The following is a 23,102-nucleotide window of genomic DNA, read 5'->3' on the forward strand; positions in this document are numbered from 1 at the left end:
AGCAGGCTCTGTCTGTGCTTTTCTGTGCGTGGATCCAAATGCACTTTTACAGCATTCTAGCTCAAACCAAAATGCAGGGCAGCAGGGGCGGTTCCTGTCATCACCAACTGGGGAGGGGTGGAACAGGCTAGGCGGGTGGGAGCTCGGTTCCTTATGGTATGAGGATGGCGGCTGGCCTTGCTTGTTGGGGAGGGTGCTGGATTACGGTTTGGGGCAGGGAGGGACCTGATTCGGCCAGGCCCACCACGTGCCAGGCACCGCACGTGGGCTTTGGCTCTGCCTCCTTCAAGCTGTGTGGCCTTGGGCAAATCCCTTAACCCCTCTGATACTTCACACACCTTGCTGGGCTGATGGAAGGCGTGGTGGTGATCAGAGTATGCACTTCACTGGTCGTTGCAAGAATTAAGTGAGATACTATGTGCAAAGCACCGGGCACAGTGCCTGGCTGCCCACACGTGGCTATCGTTATGATTATTTATTTTATTTTATTTTTAATTGACAAATAATAATCGTATATGTTTAGGTGTACAATGTGATGTTTTGATATACATTTTACCATTGTTAATAGTAATAGAAATAAGCCTTACCACAACCCTTTGAGGAAGACTTACCAACCTCATTTTGTAGACGAAGAAAACTGAGTCCAGCCATGTCCCGGGGCAGGAAGCAGAAAGTGTAGAAAGTGATCAGACACCGTCTCCCCCACGTCGTCCACACCCCAACACGTGCTCCCAGAACCCTTTGCACCAAGCCCTGTCACTGAGGCTCAAACCCCGTACTGGGGACACCTGTAGAGGGCTCAGGTCTGGCTTGAGTTCTGGCCCTGCGAAAACTCACACCTTGCAAGCTGGGGGACATTGGACGTGACATTTTCATCCTGAGCCTCAGTTTCCTCACCTGTTGCGTGGCTGTCTAATCCCTGCCACCATGGATGTAGTTTTAGATGGGGAGATGGGGACAGGGAAGGTTCCCCGGGGAGGTGGCAGGCTGGAGGTAGTCAGGGCCTGGGAAGGGTGGCCCCAGGAGCAGGGGGGACCCCCAGGTAGGAGTCTGCACCTTATTTTCCCTGCAGTGCCCCTCCTCACTGGCACCAAGGAACAGCCCCACTCTGTCCTGTGGCTGGAGGCCATGTGGGGTGGTGGGAAGCTTATCAGGCCTGGGTCCTGGTCCTGGCTCTGGTACCTTGGCAAGTGTCTCCAGGCTCTGAGCCTTAGTTTTCTCCTCCACCAAATGGAAGGTTCACACCTGCCGTAGAGTAATGACATGAAACAGCACCGCTGGGCGCTCATTGCATGCCTGGTGTTGTGCTAAGCGTGTTATTGAGTTATTTCAGTTAATCTACACAACACTGCTGGGAGGAAGGTTGTTTTTAATCTCCATTTTGAAGTTGGGGAGAGCAAGACTCAGAGAGGTGGAGTAATTTGCCCAAGGTCATACAGCGAATGAATGGTAGAGCCAGGGCTCAAACCCAGGCATGCCGGCTGCAGCGTTCTCAGTCCTAGCTCCAGCCCCACAGGGCAAATCCCTGTCTCCATGAAGCGATTCTTATCTGCCTCCTTCTTCCTCCACCAGCCGCAAGGGTGGGGCTGGTCACTGAGACCCCCATGGGGAGGGGCCGAGGTTTTTCCTGGGTGGGGTTCCCCCACGGGAGGACTGAGTTGGCCTCGTGTTTTGTAGGTGGAGCACCATGGAAGGCGACTGTCTGAGCTGCATGAAGTATCTGATGTTTGTTTTCAATTTCTTCATATTTGTAAGTATTCCTGGGTTTCCCAGGGTCTGCTGGGGATGGGGGCAGAGCTGGCTGCTGCTCTCAAATAGTCACATCGAGCCGAGTCCCAGGCAGGCACAGGGGCCAGGGCTAGAGGCAGGTGGGCCTGCCAGCCAGGCGCTCGCGGAGGGGAACCGCAGCAGTGCCCAACCCGCTCCGAAGAGCCCACCATCGGAGGAGACACATTGTACACAGCCCCTCTGGCCAGGGTAGGAGGAAGCCCAATCCTGGCCAGTCTGGGGATCTGAGCCCTGGTGGGGAGTTGGGGGGAAGGAGTGAGGGTGATTAGAGAGTGACAAGAGGGAGCCCTCCCCAGCCTTATCCCCCGGAGCAGTCGACAGACGCCAGAGGTGGCGGGGCTAGGCCAGTGTAACTAAAAACCCCTCTGGGACTGGAAGACCTGCCCCCAAATCCCAGCTCTGCATCTCACCAGCTGTGTGATTTGAAACACGTTTCACCTCTCTGAACCTCAGTATCTTCATCTGTTAATGACCCACCTCAACAGGTTTTTTTGACAATTGAGCAAGGTTAATTTACAAAGTGCCTGGGATGTGGTCGGCACTTGATAGCTGTGCTCAGGCCGGTGGCCTCTGCAGGAACACAGCCACAGTCCCAGCTTCTGGGGTCCCCGCAGGCCTTCCTGGCCCAGCCTCAACCTTTGATCTCCGTGCAGCCGAGGCCGGGATCAGTAACCTCCACTCGTGTCCATGTCAGCAGCTCCCGTGGACTCCCTTCCCTGCCTCGCAATCCCAAAGAGCCCAGAGCCCTGCAGACTTGGATTCTAGGCCTAAAGCCACCACGTCCCGAGCCAGGTGACCCTGGGCAAGCTCATTCCTTCTCTAGCCTCAGTGTCCCCGCCCAGAATGGGGCTGGGCCCTGCTCGAAGCAGAGCTTAGCATACAGTTGTTGACGCCCAGAACCTCCGACGGCATTGAGGAGGAACAGGTGTCCTCCGTGGGAGACTGAGCAGAAAGACACTGCACAGCAGATGGCAGAAATGGAGACGCTGTCCTTGGCCATTCCTGCTAGGTCTTCCCTTCTGTCGCCACTGCTGGGCCCCTCGGGCCTCTCCGCCTCCCCCCACCCCAGCCCCAGTGGCACCTACCAATGTCCTTTCCCCAAGGCCCCCCTCAGCCTGCAGACCTGCTCAGCCAAGCCAAAGCTCAGCAGTGTCCCCATCGCCCCTGTTGTTAGTCCTCGCAGGGGACTCTGAGGGCCTCGGGTCCTCCCACCGCGTGGAGGCATTGCCAACACTTTACAGCGCTCAGATCCATGGTGCTAAACTTCGGTTCTCCCCACAACAGGTCTGCTTCCGATACTTATCTTCACCTGAGAAAAATGGAGCAGATATTTATTGAAATCTGCTAAACACCTTCACGTCCATTCTGTCCTTTCTTCCTTGGGGCTACCTTGGGAGGTGGGAATTTGAATCTCTGTTAACCAGGAGGAAGCTAAAAGGCTCAGAGAGGTTAAGCTACTTATCCAAGGTCACACAGCTATTAAGCGGCACAGCCCTTTCTCTGGACTAAGCTGCCCTTCTCCAAAGACAAGTAAGGCTAGGAGACAGATGGGCTATCCTGGCGAAGACATAACATGAAGCCTTTGAGCTGTGGATTTGAGTGGGGACCCCACTCTCAGGATGGAACCTCACTAAGAGCTCCTGTTGAGGACAATGACAATGGCTTTTTGTCTGTGTTTTCCCACAGCCTAGCATGGACGGTGCAGGCACTCAGGGCATGTTCGACGACCTTGTTGGCTGTCGTTGGGGCTGGAGTCGGGGGGCTGGGATATAGCCCTGACTCTGCCGTGCACTTGCTCTGTGACCTTCAGCAAGCCGTCAGCCCCCTCCGGGCCTCAGTGTGGAAGCAGAGGGTTGGACCAGATGACCTGATCTTGCAGCTCTGACATTTTAGGAGCATGTAAAAGTGGCAGATAAACTCTACATGACATGGTCGTCAGCAGCCCAAGGTGGGGCCTGGGCCAGAAACTGGATTTAGAGGACGCATGCTGTACTTGAGGTCAAGGTGACTAGAAAAGGTCAAAGCGATTCAAGGCGCAGCCGGGGCTCATTGGCGCACCCTGCAAATGGAATTCTGGCCCAGCTCACCAAGCGCTCAGCGCCTCTGCCCCTGGGGCCCTGCTCTGGGGAATGGTGGGTGTAGGGAGTGTCTAACCTTCCGTCTGCTCCGTTTCTCCTCCCTGCTCCCTCGACTGGCCCGGCGCAGCTGGGCGGGGCCTGCCTGCTGGGCGTGGGCATCTGGGTCATGGTGGACCCCACCGGCTTCCGGGAGATCGTGGCCGCCAACCCGCTGCTCCTCACGGGCGCCTACATCCTCCTGGCCATGGGGGGCCTGCTTTTTCTGCTCGGCTTCCTGGGCTGCTGCGGGGCTGTCCGCGAGAACAAGTGTCTGCTGCTGTTCGTGAGTACCCCAGCCCCCACCCCGCCCGTGGGTGCTCTGGGGGGAGGAGGTGGGGGGGCTGCTGACTGGCTTCCATTCAGACGGGTCCTTCCCAGACCGGAGGCTGCCAATGCCAGGAGGCAGCATCGAGGTCGTTGCGTCCAGCCCCACTCACTGTCGTCAGTGATCTGAAGTCCCGCGGGGAGCCGGTGCAGAGGGGACGAGACAGACGTTGGGCCGGGGCCCCTGCGCCGCCTCAGGCCGCCTGCTCTCCGGGGCACTGAGCCTGTGGGAGCTGGTTTCTTGCCCTGGCAGCCCCTCCTCCCTCCCGCTAGCATTGGCTACTCCTCACGTCGAGCGAGGGCCCTTGACTCCATGCACGCCTGGTCTGTGTCCACACTCCGGGAAACTCAGAATGAGGTTTGAGCCAAGCAGACTGTCCTCCAGGAGTGGGACAGTCCCCAGCCTTTTCGGTTTGCCTTGGTGGCCCCAGCTCCCAGAGCCTGGTGTTTGCACTGGGCCCATGCTGAAGTTTGGGCAAGCTGCCCCAGGTGGAGGGGGCCTTGGCCTACAGATCCGAACAGCCGGCCTTCTCCGAAGCAAGGTCAACTAAGAACACTGACATTAACCATGATGTTTTCCCTTTGCTGGCTTTTAAAAACTCTAACATGTAACTCCTTAGTAAAATAGCCACGATAGCTATTGGATGAATTGTTCACCTTTGGATATCCAATTGTAAAATAGAGATGATTTGATCTCTGACGGTTTCTTATTCAGTCAGTGAACAGTCCCTGAACTCCCATTAGGGGGCACGCAGTTGATAAGGTGCTGAAAATGTGGCAAGGGCCAGGCGTGACCTTCCCCTCCCTCGTGGACAGGGACTCGGGGGCAGCTGAGCCCAGGAGGACGAGCTGCGCTGCAGCAGGCCTGGATGGGAGCGTGCTCCCTGCCCGTCCCAACAGCGTGGCTCCAGGCCAGCTTCTGTACCACCCCGAGCTTTAGTTCTTCACCTGTCGATGGGAGCAAACAAGACAGGCGGTGGGTGCTCTAGTTCTCCAGTCTTCTGCCTTCCCATGGGCTGTGGCACTTTGGGCCTTTGCATCCTTTCCTGTCCTTGGCGGGTGGGTCTTCTCTCCTCCAAGAGGTCCTGTGGGCCCCCAGGACTTGGAGAATTTCTGGGCTGAGCCCAGTCCCACTACAGGGTAAGTCTAAAACAGCCCTGCTTAGAGAAGGATGTGCGTGGCTGGGTCAACTTGCAGACGCCCCCGTGGGTGGGTGAGTGGGAGTTAAGGGATAGAGAGACCTGGGATGGTCGTGCAGTGGGCTTACTTGCGAGGCTTATGGTGGGTCGGTCCCGTGGATGAGCCAGCACCCAGTAGCGCCAGGGGGCAGGGACCTGGCACCCTGCCTCCATCCCAGATGAGAACACAATGTACGGCCCCCATCGGTGTCACGGTGAGATGCCCCACATCCAGACAGGAAGTGAGGTCAGCCGAGAAATGAGCGACAGGGAGCCTCAGTCCGTTGGCCCTTCAACAGCGCAAACACTGCAGACTTCTCACGTGGGGAGAAACGAAGGAGAGCTGTGAGCATCCCCTGGTAGAACTGGCTACAGTGTCAGCCGTGCCTGGAAAAGTCTTGCCTGGGGAGCCCAGGGGGCCTTACAGGGAGCTGGGATATGGGTCCCAGGACACACCAGCCTCCCTCTCCCCCTCCTCGCCTCGGCCCCCAGGGGCTCATTCATTGTTAATGGGCTCAGCTCTGAAGCCAAGACAGGAAGCCAGGCTGGTGCTCTTGGCCGGGGCCGGCTGGGGCCACCCTCGCTTCTCAAGTCTCCTCCAGCTAAGTGGCTCCCTGCGAACCTGCCAGCAGCACGAGAACATCCACTCTCCTGTGCTTTTGGAACGTAAGACCGAGCCCTGGGGATAGAAGATTTGCCCAGAGTCCTCCCTGAGAGTGCTATGTCCTGGCTGCCAGGCCGGGTCTTTTCCACTGAGCCTGACTGCAGGCCCTCCCCATCCCATCCCCTCCCGTGTCCCTTTGTCCCACTCTGCTCTGCCTGTCTGTATGTAGCACCCACTCTTCTCTCTCACTCCTCTGTCTCCCTGCCTCTCCATCTCTTTCTCCTGATCTCTTCTTCCTATTCCTGCACGATTTCCCGTCCCTCTCCTGAACTTGCCCTGCCCCTCTCTCTACTCCCCCTGCCTGCCCTCCCTCTTCTCCCCTACGCCTCCCCTCTCTCCAAGGCCCAACACACACAAGCCTGAGGTCACAGTGTGGGTCAGGGGCAGGGACACTTGGTTCCAGTTCTCCTGTCTCCCAGACCAAGGCTGGTGCAGGGGCTCCTAACCTGGAATGGACTCACAGAGTCCAAAATTCACCTAAAGTTATGGGCAAAATGTTATGTCAGCCTGTGTGCGTGTGGTGTGTGTGTGTGGTGTGTGTCCTTGGGTTGTGTACATGTATGTTGCACAAGTGTTGGTATGTGTATGTTGTATTGCATTGTGTACATTGCATTGTATGCATACACACCTATGATGCATGTGCATGGGTGCACTTATGTATACACATGCACGTGTACATGTGTGTTGTGTGTGTACATGTGTGTTGTGTGTGTGCATGCATATGTGTGTTGTGTACATGGAGTTGTGGAGGGGGTTGTGTGAGTGTTTCTGGGGAAAGGCACCACAGCTCCTGGGAGCTTTTCAAAAAGGTTCATGAACTAGGAAATAGGAAGAGCCATTTCTCTCTTCCAACCTGAACCTGGTGGCTGTGGGCAGTTCCAGCTGAAGCAGGCACAGAGTCTCACCCCTGGCAGCCTCTGGGATCCTTCTAGAAGCCTTTGACCACCTCCCAGCCTACCAGAGGAGAAAGAAGGCTTGTCTTGAGAGGGGGCAGGAGAGAGCAATTTTAGCCACCCCAAGAACCCCACGGAGAAAGGAGCCTGGAGACGGGGCTGTCTGGGTGTCCCCTTCCCTCTGCTCTGAGGCTGCAGTCCCACAGGCCCAGGGACAATTAGTGTGACGACCGAATCACCTGATGGTTAATTGATCCAAAGCTCCGTTTCCCAAACGCTCCTGTTGATCGACGTTACGGCATCCGCGTACGGCAGACGATTCCAGCCCGTTACTGTAGATTTGTGGGGCAGCGCTTTCTCCATTTGCTTACCTCTGGGCGCCTCAAGGAGCTTTCCTTTTTGGCCAACTAATTTGAAGATTGTGATTATTAAAAAATATGTTATAACACAGCCATGCTAAATTGGAAAAGAGAACAGTAAAAAAGAGATAAGTGTATTCAAAAGAGATAAACAAGCTGAATTGTACATGCAGTATGTAAATTTTGTAAATATTTATTAGACATGAGAGCGGGAAGCAGACATTGCCCACAAGCAGATGGCTTAGAAAAGCCTGGAAGTGCTCACGAGTAGGCAAAACAGCAATTTCTGCCCTCTGCTGATTTCTCCCTCCTCAGCAGAGTGTTGTAAACTAGAGGTTCAGGAATCACCACAGCTGTGTCTTTAGGCAAATGGATGCGAACCCCGGGAACAGCCCAACTAGGGGACGCCCCGGGAAGCACAGAGCAGGCCCTGTGGCTGGGCCCAGGGACTCCCCGAAATAGCCGGTGGTGAGCGAGAGAGGGGCACGTTGGCGGAAGTGGCATCATTACTCATGTCGCCACCACGGCCCTGCGCTTTCCCTTGTGTGATTCGTGTCCCCACATACTCAAGTCGCCCCTCGGTCCCTGCGCTTGGGGAGCCCACTGTCCCCAGTCCGTGAGTTACCAGGTTCATTATTTCATTTCATCTCCTGATGCTTCAGCGCAACCTAAACTCCATGAAGATGGGACTGCACCTGCCTTGTACGTATCTGTTTGTCAATACCCAGCACGGTGCCAGCACAGAGTAGGCACTCAATAAACAGCCTGGAACGAAGGAATAGAGAGAAGGTAGCAGAGGTGTGGGTAAGAGTGTGGGCTCTGGAATCAGAAAAGCTTGGGTTCCAACCCCTGCTCTGCCACTTCCTGGCTGTGTGACCAAAGGCTGGTTAATTAACCTCTCTGAACCTCAGATTCCTCATACATAAATGAGGATAATAATACCTTCTTCCCAGCCATAGTGTTGTGTTCATGATCATGATCCAGTGAGAAAATGTGTATCTCACTTGGCTCTGTCCTGACACGCGTAAGCATTGATAAACGGAAAACTAGAAGAATCAATGTGGAACCACCAGAGAATTTGCAGGCCATTGGAAAATCTAAGGCCTGGAGGTGCTCTCGGCTTCCAGGGTAACGTGGTGCTAAGAGGCTGTGTTCTGGCAGCAGAGCTCCTGTGGTTAAGCCCCAGGTGTGCCCGGGCCAGCCGTGCCAGCTGGGCTCAGGTACTAGTCCTCCCAGAGTTACCATCCCCATCGGCGAAACGCAGGCTGCCGAGAGGGAGAGATGACATGACCCTGGCACGGTCCACACGTCTGGGTCGTCCGCGCTTGGTAGATGGTAGCTAGTGCTGTTCTTCCAGAGGACGCCCACGCTGGCTCCTGTCTTCAGGAAGGCTGCACCTCCTCCTGGCTCCCAGCCACCATCTGAGCAGCTCTCATGTGGCGCCCGTCTGGCGCGAAGCACTTCACCTGCATTCTCTCGCCGAAGCCACGCTAAGTCATCCTGGGTCGCGCACGCACACTGCAGAGTGACGGGCACCCGGGGTGCGTGAGGCTCGCGAGCTGTCTCATCCATAATTTATACCCGTCCCAGCCGGGGCTGCGGGCGCCAGCTCAGGCACAGCGCCACGGCCGGAAACCATCTCCGAGGCTGGTCTCTGCCAGCCTGGGGGCCTGCCAGCGGCTGCGGCGGGGACAGAGGGCAGGGGGGGCTCCTTGTGCAGGCCGTGTGCAGTGCAACCGGATGGCCATCCATCACCGGCCAAACGGAGGTGCCGGGACCCCTGCCAGGGACCTCCATCACCGACACAGGAGGAGAGACCGCGGAGGTGGAAAACACATCACTCAGTGGCCACTCAGCCCGGGAGTTACCCAGCCTCACGGAAGTGAGGCCTGTGAGGGTTTCAACAGGGGGCGGCTTGCCCTGGGCACGGGAGCCCCTTGGTCACACTCCACTCTGGTTGCGGAACTCTGTTCCCCCAACCTCAGCCCAAAGTCACTCTCCCTTCAGAAAGTGCAGGAGCGTCTGGCCCGGGCACGACCCCTCATCCAGATGTGCCAGGCAGGCCACACAGCGGACCCCAGCAGGCTGCCCGCTGACCTGTCGGGACAGACTCCGAGGCTCGGAGGAGTTACGGACAGGCCAGTCCCTGAGCCTCACCCTCCTGCTCTCGACGCTCTGAATAGGAGGAAAGGATTTGCTCTGAGCCTTTCGAGCTTCACCCTTTCAGACTAGTCATTTCTCTTTTCCGGCTTCAGTTTCCTCAACTGTTGCAAAGGGGACAACTGAACAGAACGGGACCGTGGGAACAGCAGTGGGCGCTGGTGCCCGGCGTCCTCTGTGGGACCAGAAGCCCGTGTTGGAGCAGCTGGAGCCTGGTGAGACCCTCGGGAGGTCTCACGGCCCACAGAGCATCCCAGGGACGTGGCCGAGCTTGACGTCATGGCTGGGGACAGGCCAGTGCGCCAGCTTAGGGACAGGAGTGAACAGATCCACACCCAGGGGGTTCTCCCTGGGTTTGGACATTTAAAAATGCAACCCATTTGACAGGTCTCAGAAGTATTTTGTGTCTGTATTCTCGGTGGACATTCTCTAAATCCTCCCTGAGCTCCCCCTAAAGTGGCCCACAGCCCACGCAGTCTGGAGACACCTCGGGACCTCCACACGGCAGGCGCTGGTGGAGCTGCAAAGTCGGAGGGAACACGACTGGGGTCTCCCAGGGGTAGGGAGGAAGTGACAGAAACCTTCCTGTGACCTGAAGAGACACACACATCCCAGGAGAGAGACCGCCTCCCCCACAGGTATCGTCAGCTGCCCACAGGTGTCTACGAAGAAGCCAGCGCCAAGCGTGTCAGCAAGACCCGGGCTACCGGGGGGCGCGGAGGGGCCTGTACTTGGCTGGCGTTCTGTACTTGGCCCTGTACTTGGCCCTCCACACTGCGCCGGCCGCAGCGCCACGCTCTGCCCAGCCTCGTTTGCAACATGGGACACACTTGCACATCCATGATGTCATTATTCCCCACGATGAACCCCAGGAAGTGGGTGGTAGCACCCCCATTTTCCTGATGAGGAAACCGAGGCTTGAGGGGTTTGAGTGATTGTCCCACATCACACGAGGCCAGGGGGGACCTGAGGTGTCCCAACACAAAGCCCGGCACCCTTTGCCTCATTGCAGCCTGGCACATCCGGCGCAGGCGGCCACATCTGAGGCCGCTGACCCCAGCGAGCAGATCGGGGCAGCCGCCAGGTGCCTGGGCGGGTGTTTAAGGACCGGTCTCTGTGCATGCGCTGGGGATTGCGTCCTCCGCCGGTGGTTTCCAGGTGAGGTGACAGTGGACTCTGTAATACCCAGGACATCCACAGTGCTGAGTAATGAAATCAAAGCTACTTCCACTTCCTCTGCCGGCAGCCCTGGCCCAAAAGAGCGCCTGTGGCACCCAGGGCGTAGCAGTGGCAAGGTCCTCCTGGTGCGCCCCCACTCACGGGCTCATTCGTCCGGCTCATGGTCGGGCATCAGGGGAGGCGGCGAGCCCGGTTGCAGCCCCCGAGTTAGTGCCGTGCCCGGGGAGGTCCCTCCGTTGGGCCTGTCCTGTGGGGAGCCCAGGGCAGCGAGGGCTTCCACCTGGGGAGGGCTGGGGCTTCACCTGGTCTGGAAAAACGAAGAGCTGGCGGGCCGGGCAGGGAGGCACCCTCCTGGCAGAGGTAGCACGGCCTGCGAGGGCCCCCAGATGAGAGGCATCAGGGTTAATTTGGGGAACATCGGGAAGTTCAGTGAGTGGAGCGGAGGGGGCTGTGTCAGGCAGACACGAGACTCCCGGCCCCTGGGTTTTAGGGTTGTGATAGTCGCACCACCTTCTCTCCGATCTTGCGCCTTTATTGCTGCTGAAGATCAGGGTGGCCTCGCCACTTCTCGTGGGAGCCGGAGGCAGTGGGACAGAGGTGGCCCTGGGCTGGTGAGGTGGGGAAAGCCAGCCAGGGGTCCCAAGGAGCTCGGGATTCCGAGGCTTGTACAAGCCACACGGAAGGAGAGCCGCCCGGAGAGCGGATGAAACCCTAAGGGGGTTTCATCAGTGATCTTCAGGGGCCGATGCATACGGTTGTTCAGGCTGCACACGCTCTAAGGGCTGCCATTTGCATAGAAGGTATATTTATTTGATTACTTTTTTATGTTTTTATTACAATCTGTTGACTCCAAGGATGGATCATTCATATGTGTGCTATGGAAAATGCCTGGCTCATGGCAGTGGAGTGTCTTCATCTCACAAAATCAGTGTACTCTATACCAGGTCAATTGTGTGACAGATGGAAGCCAGTGGCGGCCCCGTCCCCTTCCTGCCTGCCCTCAGGGCTCACGAGCTGCGTCCCCTCTCTCTGCAGTTCTTCCTGTTCATCCTGATCATCTTCCTGGCGGAGCTCTCAGCGGCCATCCTGGCCTTCATCTTCAGGGAAAATGTAAGTGCTCCCCGGCTCTCCCACCCCTGCTGCTGGCGCGAGGCTGGTGGCCACGCAGGGCCAGCTCCTCCCCTCCCCTGCTTAAGGGTCTCACAGGGTTGGCTGCCTCATCCCAGCATTTCCAGCCCAAATCCTGACTCACCAGCCCAGCCAGGCCCCGCAGCCCAGAGAGAGACCCCAGGGAGCCTCTTCCTGCAAGGGCTTTTCCAGAAGGTCACAGAGTCAGGAGGCCCTTCAAGGATCTCTGCTCTCAAAGCACCTGGTGCAAGCCCATACCCGATTCTGGAATCTTCCCCTCTACACCTTGCCTAGCAACAGCCCAGTGATACCAGTCGGACAGTCAGAATAGTCAAGAGAGGCTGTTCCCGAGCCCTGGAATGTGTGCCGTGCAGGAAGGAGCCCAGGCAGGGTGCTCCCAGATAAGGCCCTGCTGGTGTCCTCGTTGGGCAACTTGGCCCCACAGGCCACCTTGTTCCAGAGACTTCAACCACCTGGGGCATCAGCTCCCTCCCCTGAATCGACTAGAGCTGAGCCGGCCCCACAGCCAAAGGGGGCCTGGGAGGGAGAGGGGCACGGGGCAGGAGACACCCTGGCTTTGGGGGTCAGGGGGGCGAGTGGCTGGCACAGAGGGGAAGAGGAGGCGGGGCAGCTTGTGGGCAGAGGATGGCATCCAGATGGTCTCCCTCTGCCGGGCACCGCCCAGGGTCCCACCCTTCCACTGCGGTGGGAGGAGGGTGTTTGGACCTCAGGAGAGCATTTTGAGAGTAGGAGCAGCTTACAAGGACATCTCTGGCAACTGTGGGTGTACGGAGTCCCTGCCCCACACCGTAGCCTCTTCAGGGCCTGGGACCTGGGGGCCTGTGCTTGGCTCTGCCTGGGGAACTGCTCGGGGGAACGGCTGGGGAGAAGGGCAAGGCCCCCACTGAGATAAGCCCTCCCTCTGGGTAGAGCTGCAGGCTGAACGAGGGTCTCAGCTGCTCCGGCCTTGGGTTTGCTGAAGTGTGTCACGTTGGGGGTAAGGGGCCTGCCCCAAGCTAGCTTAGGCGAGTCCCAGGAGGCCTGGCGCCAGGAATGGAGGCCCTAGCTCTCACTCCCCACCCCCCAAGCAGATGGAAGGAGAGGTGAGCGAGGGGCCACACTGCCAGGTCTCAGCCCACCCTCTCTCTCTGCCCCTGCCCAGCTCACCCGAGAGTTCTTCACCAAGGAGCTCACCAAGCACTACCAGGGCAATAACGACACGGACGTCTTCTCTGCCACCTGGAACTCGGTCATGATCACAGTGAGTGACCCCCCAATCCCCGGCCCCGGGATGCTGTGCGCATTCAAAACCACGGTGCCCAGTGTTCAAGCGCCAGACGTGAATAACCAATCAGGGCGCTCTCCCCGTGGCCCCGGCCCTGGCCTCGGAATCAGCATCCACGCGGCATTCCAGGCCGCTGGCCACAGTCCCAACTCAGGATGAAGCCTGTTTGCTACCCCTGTCTTGGGTCCCCAAGAAAAAGTCATTGTCATTGATGATAATAACCACGGCAACTGTTTAGTGAGTACTTACTAAGTGCCCAGTGAGGTAGCAACTGGTACACCACCGCCGTTTTACAGATGAGGACACAAGGCCCAGAGAAACCGAGTGACTCTCCCACGATCACACAGGAGGCAGGTGGGGCCAGCCCACACTGGGTCTTCTGACCCAGCTCCATCGCAGAGGCTGGCTGTCCTCTGCCCTCTGTGTCCAGCCCCTGCCCGCAGACGCTTCTCTCTGCTCTCCTCCTAGTTCGGTTGCTGTGGGGTCAATGGGCCCGAAGACTTTAAGTTTGCGTCGGTCTTTCGACTGTTGACGCTGGACAGTGACGAGGTGCCAGAGGCCTGCTGCCGGAGAGAGCCGCAGAGTCGGGACGGAGTCCTGCTGAGCAGGGAGGAGTGCCTGCTGGGAAGGAGCCTGTTCCTGAACAAGCAGGTACCGGCGAGGCAGGGGAGCTGGTCCCCTGGGACTTGGGCGGCCAGAGCTGGGCAGGAGGTGATACTGGCCCAGAGGGTCCGAAGCCACTCCAGAAATCCCAGGAAAGTGATGGCCGTGATATGAGATTTCTGCACCTGGACGGGGGCTGATAGAGGCTCCATCCAGGCTCTTGAGATTCAACCAAAGCGGGGAAGGATGAGGGTGGCAGATGGTCTAGGCTGGAGTGGGCATTCGGGCTGGGGTTAAGGGGTGAGTAGGAGTTTTCCAGTGTTTCCTGAGCTTCTGACAATGCAGGTCTGGGGAAGAGGGACAGAAGCAGAATTGCACAGTGGGGCCGTCTTAGCCACGCACTCTCTTTTGGAGGAAGCTCACATTTGCCTTGTGGGGGCACCCTCTGGCCCTAAGGGAGCAAGCTCTCCCCAACCTGACCCTCCAAGATCAGAGAAGTTCCTAGACTCTCTGTCCCTCTCGTAGCCCGTGAATGTCACCTCAGCCTAGGAAGAAGGGTTTCCCTTCCTGCGCTTGATCCGCCTCCCTCCCACTGACCAGCCCCCACCCTTCCAGCTCGGCAGGAAGCGGAGAGAGGTGGACCAGGGTGACCTGAGCCCACACCCCAGGCCCCTCACTTGATTAGGCCTTTAACGAGGATCTCAGGGGAGAGTTCCAGATGCAAGACACACAGCAGGGGACAGGAGACAAGGCCCCTGCTCCTGCAGAGCTCACAGTCTAGTTAGAGGAAGGAGATGATGAACAAGCAGCAAATAAAAAGTAATAATTTCACGTGGTAATGATTGCTATGAAGAAAATAAAACCAGATGGTGGCTAGAATGGGCCTGGGGTGGGGGGTCACAAGGCAGGCTTCTCAGAGTCCCAGAGGAGGTGGCAGTGAGCAGAGGCCTAACTCCTGGGGCCCTGATGGGGCCCTTTCCAGCCTCAGCTCTGCTCCACCAACCTGGCACCAGCCCTGCACCTGCCTGTGGCACATCAAAGGGTTCATGAGGCCCCAAGGGCCACGTTCCCTCTGCCCCTCACGGTCCTGCCTTCCTGCACTGGGGCGGAGAGACACAAAGAGAGAACCAAGTCCCTGGGATCAGGCCACTGTGGCTTGGGGCGGGGAGAGCTACCCCAGGGGCTTGGTCACAGAGACCTGCCATGGGGAGCAGCTCAGGATACGGAGTGGGGGTTTAGGTTTCAATGTCAGGCAGGGCTGAGCTGGTACCTGCTAAGTCGCCTTCACTGAGACACCCTCTCTGGACCTCAGATTCCCCGTACCATGGCAGAGACCGCTGGCTGTCCCCAAGCTCCAGTCACTCCTTCCTCGCCAGGTAGAGGCTGAACTTCCCAGCTTCCCAGCTTCCCTTGCAGCTAGGCCTTGTAACCTAGTTGTAGCCAACGGGAGGTGAGCAGAGGCGCTTCAGGCAACTTGAGTCCCATCCTTAAGAGAAAGTGCTGTGCCCACCGCTCCTTTCCCCATGGCTGTAATGCAGCCGTGGTATGGTGACAAGCCATGTGGGACCTTGCAGAGGAGAGTGGCCCCTATGATGGCAGAGAATCCAGAGAGACAGAGCCTGGGCCCCTGACAGCTCCGTCCACGGAGCAGAGCGGGTCCCCACAGCTTAGGAGTCAATGTGAGCGACAGGAATTTCTAGCTTGTTGAAGGAGCCGTCATTTGGAAAGCCTGTTGCCGTAGGAAAGCCTACATCCTTCCAATGCTACTTGTAAATTTTCAGGGAGGCTTCACACGGGCCCTGCTCCTTTGGGGTGTCATCAGACACGCTTCCCATTTCTAGATCCATCCTTCGGCAGGACGCCTCCTTCCATCTCCTGGGCATGGCTGCCAAACCAGCTCGTCAGAGAGGTCCCTGCACAGCCTCATTAGTTCTTCACAGTGACTGTTCCTCATGAGGACTGTCAAGATCAACTTCTGGGATTTCTTTTCTGAGATGCTCACATCCCTCCTGAGCATCTTCCCTTTTAAAAGCCTCTGCCGTGGGACTGTCTGTGCTTGTTTTCTCTCCAAAGCCCACTTCCCTGAAGCCTGGGATGCATTTCTGACTTTGCAACAGGCCCACTGGGGAGGATGCTGGAAGGGCCTCTACCTTGGGGCCTGTGGGGGATGGTGTGTGCAGGGACACGGGGCGTGGCTGGCCACGCTGGCGCTCTGGCTGCTCTGTGGGGTTAGTGGTGGGCCTGCGTGGACAGGGCGTTTCTACACTGGTCCCAATGAGAGAGGACGAAGGGTTAGACCAGGGTCATGGCGGTGGGGACAGAGAGTGGTGTATGGATCTGAGAAACGTTCAGGAAGTAACACCTGCCAGCCTTGGTGGTGGCTCCGCTCTGGAGGAGGGAGGAGGGGAGGTGCCAAGGATGACCCTATAGTTTCAGGTTTGGGGGAAGATCTGGGATCTGGTTTGGGGCATGTTGAGTGTGAGGTGCCTTTGGAATAGCCAAGCAGAGGGGCCCCTTGGGCGGATGAGTATCCGGGGTGGAGCTCGGAGCGGAGGGGCCCATGCTAGAGATATACACGTGGGAGTTGTTGCACGTGGGCGGTCACTGTGGGGCGACCCGGCCCAGCTGCCCCTTGTCAGATTAGGTGCAGGGGTGGGGGTAGCTGTGGACGGGAGCAGGGGGCAGGGCCGTGAGCTTCCCACAGAGAGGGAGGACGGCACTGGCAACAGCCCGCGTGGTTAGGGGAGCGCAGCCTGGTGGCAGGCTGGGGAGAGAGGGTCCCCTCCCTATGTGTCACTGGGTGGGGGCCGGGGGAAACCCAGGAATGCAGGTGCGAGCGTGGGCTCGGGGGGACCACGGACCTGGCCCACGTGAGGGAGAAACCAGCCTTCCCGATGCCGGGCTCCCTTTCCCTTTGGAACAGGAGAGGCTTGGAATCCTCCTCAGCGTGAATCTTGACCCCCTGCCTCCTTTTGTGTGACCTTGAGCAAGTTACCCACCTGCTCTCTCCCTCCTTTTCCTCCCCAAGGGGCTGTAATGGGGATTCAGTGAGAAAGAGCCCACAAGGCCCCAGCAAAGTCCTTGACAGGTGGACACGCACCAAGTGTGGGTGGCATCAGCCCGTCCACTGCCTAACCCCCGCCGAGGGCGTCTCAGCGCCTGGGAAGCCCCCTCGGCAACCTCGTCTGCTTGGTTCAGTCCAGGGAACTGAAGGGTCTTTTGGTGCCAAAGTACGACGAGGAGCTGGGCAGGCAGCGCCTTAGGTGCCACGCGCAGGGCTCTGGGATGCCAGCCCTCTGCTGGGCCGGGTGCCTGGCATCTTGCCAGTGTCCCCAGCAGAGGCGTGTCAGAGTGAATTTCATGCTTCTCCTGTCCCCTTGTCGGGGTGTGTGCGCGCATTGTCTTATCTTGCAGTGACACTGCAGCACTTGGGACAAGCCCACACACCCCACTCTGTGCTCAGACACTTTCTACACTCAGGATCTGCTTAGAGAGGGGCGCAGAGGCAGGGACGCTATCCTACAGGGGTGGGGAGCTTGCCACCTGCCAGCAGTGTTCCAGTGCTTTATCTGTGGCATCTCATCTCATCCTCACCCCAGTCCTATGAGGTCGTTAGTCTAAGTAGCCCCATTTCGTAGATGGGGCAACCGGGGCATAGGACGAGTAAGGGGCCCAAGGTCACACGGCAAACAAGTGGCATGGCTGGGCTGGGACCCCAGGCAGCTGGGCTCCAGGGCCCCGTGTGTAACAGTGACCGGATACCTCTCCCCGCCGGGTCATTGCTGCTTCGCATCTGGACAGCCTCGTGAAGAGCTTTACAAACCCAGTGTGTGTGTTGGGGTTCAGGGGGTGATGTTACGTGTCAGAGGCTGGCCCGGCGGGCAGGTGGCATGCTAAGGGGATTACGGGAGACCAGAAGCATCCCCTTCCAAGGCTGATCCCAAGACAACCCACCTCCCTCTCCTTCCCTCCAGAGCAGATCGGCTTTTGCTGTTACTGTTCTATGTATTGGCATTCTGGTGCTTTAAAAAACTGCTAAACAAAGGGTTTGAGGTCAGCCCCGGCTCTGGTCTGCAGACAGATCCAGGATGGCTCCGGGCCTGGCTGGGTGGCTGGGGCTCCCCTGCCAGTCCTGAGGGGACCCCCAGCAACACTGGCTTCCGGACCAGCTGGCCTGGGGTAGGGCCCCCTGGGCTGCCCTTAGGGCTCTGACCCAGTCATCCAGCCCTTGTCTGGGCTGCCGGTGGCACAGCTGAGATAAGGTCTGAATGTTCAGCTAAGATGTTTTTCCTTGTTGTCATTTCTGGGCCTGGGGTGTCTCAAGGCCCGGCCACAGCACGGGCACTAGGAATTACCTGGGGCGTCTCCCATAATGCTGGTCCCTGGGATCCACGCCAGACCCACTGATCCAGAGTCTTGGCCGTGAGGCCTTGTCATCTGCCTCGTCAACCACCTCCCAGATGATCCTGACGCACACTCAGCCCCGGCAGCACTGCGGACCCAGATCAATTTGCCCGTGGGGTCTGTTTATATTTGGAGACATCCCGTGTGCTCTGTGGGGCTCCCAGGAGGGCCTGTGGGGGCCTTCCCTGCCCTGCTCCTGGTCCGCCTCCACCAGGCGGGCACTAAGACACGCCTGGCCACCACTCCAGATCGGGCCCTGCCGTCCACCTGCCTAGGTGCAGCCTCCTCCCTTCTGCTTCCAGCCAAAGAGGCCGGGCTTCTGTGTGATTGACAAGAGGTGGGTGGAGCATGTGAGCACCCAAGAATCCCAGGTCTCAACAGAGCCCAGAAACAGCAACAGTCACCCAACAAGGATTGGGCAGGATCCCCCGCCACAGGGACTTCTTTCCCTGCAGGTTCTCTGGCCAGGCCCAGAGACTATGTACGTTCTTATAAAAGAAAGAAAATTCTCCCCCTTTGAATATACATTTCATTCAGAGCAACCACCGTGCATCAGTCTCTGTGGTCAGCACGGGGGTGGGGGTGGTGTCATGGACACAGAGATGACAGAGGTGCATGTGCTCCAGGTCATGGACTGGCAGCTCCTGGCTGTGCACTGTGCGCTCTCTTGCTCTCTCTGTTCCCCCACCCCACCCCTCTCTATCTGTGGCTGTGTCTTTCTTTATCTCTATCTCAGTTTATACATCTCCACAACTGCTGGAGAAAGCAGTGACAGCATGGGAATTAGGTCCCTTTGGTGGGGGCCTTATAGGCTGGGCTGGTCCCGGAGGGCTGCCTGGAGGAAGTGAGATGTGAGCAGGGTTTTGATGGATGAACCATTTTTCTAGGGCAGAGTTTGAAAACCCCTTCAGCAGCCAGGCAGATAATGAGAAAGAGTTGGTGGGGTTGGCGGGGGGACAACAGGGAAGGAGGGGACTGTGGACCCCGGACCTATCCCATCTGAGGGGAGCAGCTGCTACCGGTGCTGATGTGGAAAGCATGGCTTGCCTTGCTGGATCTGATTTTTCAAGAGCAGCAGGAAGTCCAGATATTTGTGGGAAATTTCCCAGGATCCCAGTCACTGTGGTAGCTATGTGGGAAGGGTCTGTGGCTGACCGGGCTGGCGGGCTGGGTGGCTGGGGAGGGGCGGTCTTTAGTGCGATGCTGCTGCCAAATCACTGTGTCGATGGTTCTCCTGCCTCCCACCTGCTCCCCACCTCCCTGTCCCAACAGCAGTTCGATAGGGTAAGGCTGCTGCTGCCCGAGCTCTGGGGCCACGTGCCACAAAGCCCAGTCCTGACACTGGCCCGACCCCAGACTGTCCCTCCTGGCTGTGGCTTCACCTCTGGTCCTTCCCTCCCAGGGCTGCTACACCGTGATCCTCAACACCTTCGAAACCTACGTCTACCTGGCTGGGGCTCTCGCCATCGGGGTGCTGGCCATCGAGGTGAGTGAAGGCCCCACTCCCGCCATTTCCTTACCCAGGACCAAACGGGCGCCCACCGTGGGCACTGCAGGGTACAAGCCCAGCTGGCTGCCCGCTGCCTGAGCATTGTCCCTGCACTCTGGAGATGATGCATCGAGCCAGTCTCCTGCCAGTGGGGATGGGCAGGCCCTGAGAGACTCCCCACCTCCCTCCCACTCCCCCATCCATGCCCCCACCTCCACCCCAGCTCCCAGGGTGCACTCTTGCAGAGGGATCAGCACAGCTGCCTTGAGGGACAAGCGGCAGCCTGTGGTTCTAGATCAGGCTTCTTCTCCTTGGGGTGTTCAGGGCCTGCGAGGCCTTGTTAACCTGCCAGTGGTGGGCTTAGCCCCCTTTGCCCAAGGGCCCTAGAGTCACCTGGAGAAAGGCGAGCCGCTGCAGACCATTTGCAGCTACCACTAGGTGGCGCTCCAGCCAAAGGGAGGAGCTGCCATCCTCCCTGGGATCTCGAACCCACTGCCTCGGTGCTGGATGGGCAGCTTTGCCCACCCCTAACTCTAGGACGGGGCTCTCTGGGGCCTCAGCCAGCCGTCAACCTGCAGGGAAAGGAAGTCAGACGGCCTGATCCTCCGTTTCCCACTGTGCCCAAGAGCCCCGAGAGAGCAGTTCTGCAGAGGCTATCAGGGATGGGGACAGGGAGGGTCATTTATTTATCTGTTCATTTATTCAGCAAGCATATACCGAGCCCCTGCTGTGTGCCAGCACTGCCGTAGGTGAACAAGCCCTCTCATGGGCGGCAACAATGAACAAGAAACAGACAAATCTGCACCGGGAGCCTGGGAGAGCTCAGGACTGTGTCCCATGCAGGGAGAGTGTGGCTTGAGAGTCCAGCTCCCGGCTCTGCCTCTCCCCAGACGCACAGCCAGTTTCCTCATCTGCAGAATGGCGCCAATCACCCTGCCCCTAGGGCTATGGGCGGTGCAGAGGATGGGGACAACGTGGCTGTCGCGCAGCAAGCAGTGGCTCTGTGCTTGATCCTCCCCCTCGCACCCTGCCCAGCCCCAAGCCGGGCTCAGCCTGGAGGGGAGGCAGAATCCTGCTCGAGGCCGAGACCTCTACTGTGGCCACAGGCTCCAGCCTCCTCCGCCCACTGAGCCTCCTGGAGACTTGGCCGTGAGCCGTGGTCTGGGGACTGTTCCTTGGGCTACTTGCAAGAAGAGCTCTGGCCATGGTGACATCAGCTAATCTGGTCAGAGGGGAGTCCCCGAGGCAGGGTCTCTGCCTGCCCCACCTCCCCAGGGCCCTCAGACAGCAGTTCAGGGGTTAAGCGTGTAACTCTGGGGAGGGTGGCCTGTTAAATACAGTCCTGCATCATTGCCCCCCACTTAAATCTCACCACCTTCCTGTGAGCTCGCGGGGAGAGCGCAGGGCTTATGACTGTGGAGTCAGAATGCCTGGACTCACACCTTGACTCCCGCTTGTAGCTGTGTGACCTCGCGCAGGTTATGTGACCTCTCTGTGCCTTGCTTCCTGGTGCATGGAAAGGTTCCCAGGAAAGCACTTAGAACCAGCCTGGCACTCGGTAGGTGAGCTCCAGATATATACTCAGGCCCAGAGAAGGGAAGTGCTTTGCCCAAGTTCACCGCTGGCAAATCAGGGAGCTGGACTTGGAGCCGTGACTCAGTTTCCAAAGCTCCCCTTCTCACGCCAGGTGAGAGGTGGCTGGTGAGAGGGGCCTGGCCCCAGGGGCACGTCAGGAATCCCCACGGGAGGAAGGTGCTGAGAGGCAGATGGCCCCTTCTCCTCGGAGTGGGCTGGGCAGCCTGGGGGGCCGTGGGCCCAGCCTGACAAGCCGACTCCTGCTTTCTTTACAGCTTTTTGCCATGATCTTCGCCATGTGCCTCTTCCGGGGCATCCAGTAGATGGTGTGGCCTGACGCCTCGCCCCGCCCACCACCGCCCAGCACCCAATGCGCTCCCCTGCCCTTCCCGCCGTCCTCTTGGCCCCGAGGGAGGAGATGAGGCCATCGTGGATGGCCAGGGGAATAGAGCTATTTTTTTAACAAGACATAATGAAGACAAAAATAAGGACTGATGTACCCTCGCCCGGACTCCAGGGCAGGTGCCATGGGCTCTCCACAGGGACCCCAGCGCCCGGGCCAGGATGCAGTCTGCTCTAGAGACCAAAGGAACACCAATCCCAGGCCCCCTCCCTGGCCCAGCCAGACTCGGTATCCCCAGGCCGGAGCCCACTCTCCTCGCAGCTTCAGGACCTGGTGCCAACAATAGACAAGGAGGCAAAAGCAAACCTCAGAGAAGTCATCAAAGCCCAGGGAGACCCAAGGAGACTCAGCCACCCCGACCTTGAGGACTGAGAACCTACAGTGCAATCTCTGGCCCACTGGAGGGTGGAGTTGTCCCCACCACAGGCCAGGGCCAAGAGTGGGCTGCAGACACTGGATCCAAGAACAGCCCAGCTGGCAGAGCCCTTGCTTTCCCATCTGTTGGACCAAATAATCTTGAAGGCCCAGAGAGGAGTAGAGACCTGTCCACAGTCACACAGCACACGCATGACAGTTCTGAACAAGAACCTGAGTTGTCGCCAGCCTGCTGGCATTTCATCCAGGGCTCTGTCACATCTGCTGCTCACACGCCCCCCTGGCCTTGGTATCCTGGTTCCCGCAGAGAGAGAACGCGGCCAGCTATACAGCTAAGACTCTGTACTGTGTGCCCCCACCCTCTCTTAAACCTCCCCACACTTCCAAGTCCCCACAAAACACACGTACACACATCACATCCCGTTGTCCACTCTGCCCACCTCTCCCCACAAGCCACCCCCTTCCCTGTTCTTCCCCAACTCCCTGGCTCCCAGAGTGGAAGAAGCCCCCATAGCCATCTGGGTCTCCCTCTCCCCACCCAGAACTGAGGCTTGGTTGTCTTCTCCAGACCCTTGCCAAGATTCTCCACCTTCTTGCACACCTCCAGGGATGGAGAGCTCACTACCTCCCAAGGCAGCCTTCTGCCTTTGGACTGCTCCGACTTCAGCAGAATATACAGAAGAGGTTTTCTGTTTTTCTGTGATACCGTCCATGGCATCCCACTTGCTCCCTCTCCTTCCCGGAGTGTCAGGGCTACACATTGACTCCCCTGAGCCCTGTTCTTTCTAGGCTATGAAGTCCCCAAGGCATCTCTGCCATTTCTGCTGTGACAAGGTGTCCTGCCACTTCCCACTGTCCATACATTTCTGAGTATTCCCTCTAGGCTTGGGCAGGGATGCTCACAACATACATGCCTGTCTAGACCAGTGTCCGCAACTGGATTGCAAGATGCCTCGACCCTGATTCATCAGGACTGCCTGCAGAGCCTGTGCTGAGGATCCAAGGTTTGGTCTGGGGTCAGTGGGAGAGGGCAGCACAGTCCTGATTCGTGATGTCTGCCCGACACCCTCAGTGTGATTAGTGATGTCTGCCACAGGCACAGAGACGGAAGGAGTAGCACGATGCCTGCTCTCTGCTCTCTCCACGGTCCCTCTTCAGGTCCTACAAAGAGCCCATCC

General features: G+C 58.3%; 1 protein-coding gene across 1 annotated transcript; it reads left to right on the forward strand.

Annotated features, from left to right (window-relative positions):
• The first annotated feature begins 1,681 nt into the window (after positions 1-1,681).
• Positions 1,682-21,755, forward strand: TSPAN18 (tetraspanin 18). The gene is made up of 7 exons (XM_012645124.1): positions 1,682-1,750; positions 3,994-4,188; positions 11,698-11,772; positions 12,953-13,051; positions 13,544-13,726; positions 19,485-19,568; positions 21,422-21,755. Exons 1-7 carry the CDS (start codon positions 1,688-1,690, stop codon positions 21,467-21,469), a joined length of 747 nt encoding a protein of 248 aa, XP_012500578.1. The 5' UTR covers positions 1,682-1,687; the 3' UTR covers positions 21,470-21,755.
• Positions 21,756-23,102: the final 1,347 nt, after the last annotated feature.

Source organism: Propithecus coquereli, unplaced genomic scaffold (genome assembly GCF_000956105.1).
Source record: "Propithecus coquereli isolate 6110/MARCELLA unplaced genomic scaffold, Pcoq_1.0 Scaffold227, whole genome shotgun sequence".
Taxonomy (NCBI): domain Eukaryota; kingdom Metazoa; phylum Chordata; class Mammalia; order Primates; family Indriidae; genus Propithecus; species Propithecus coquereli.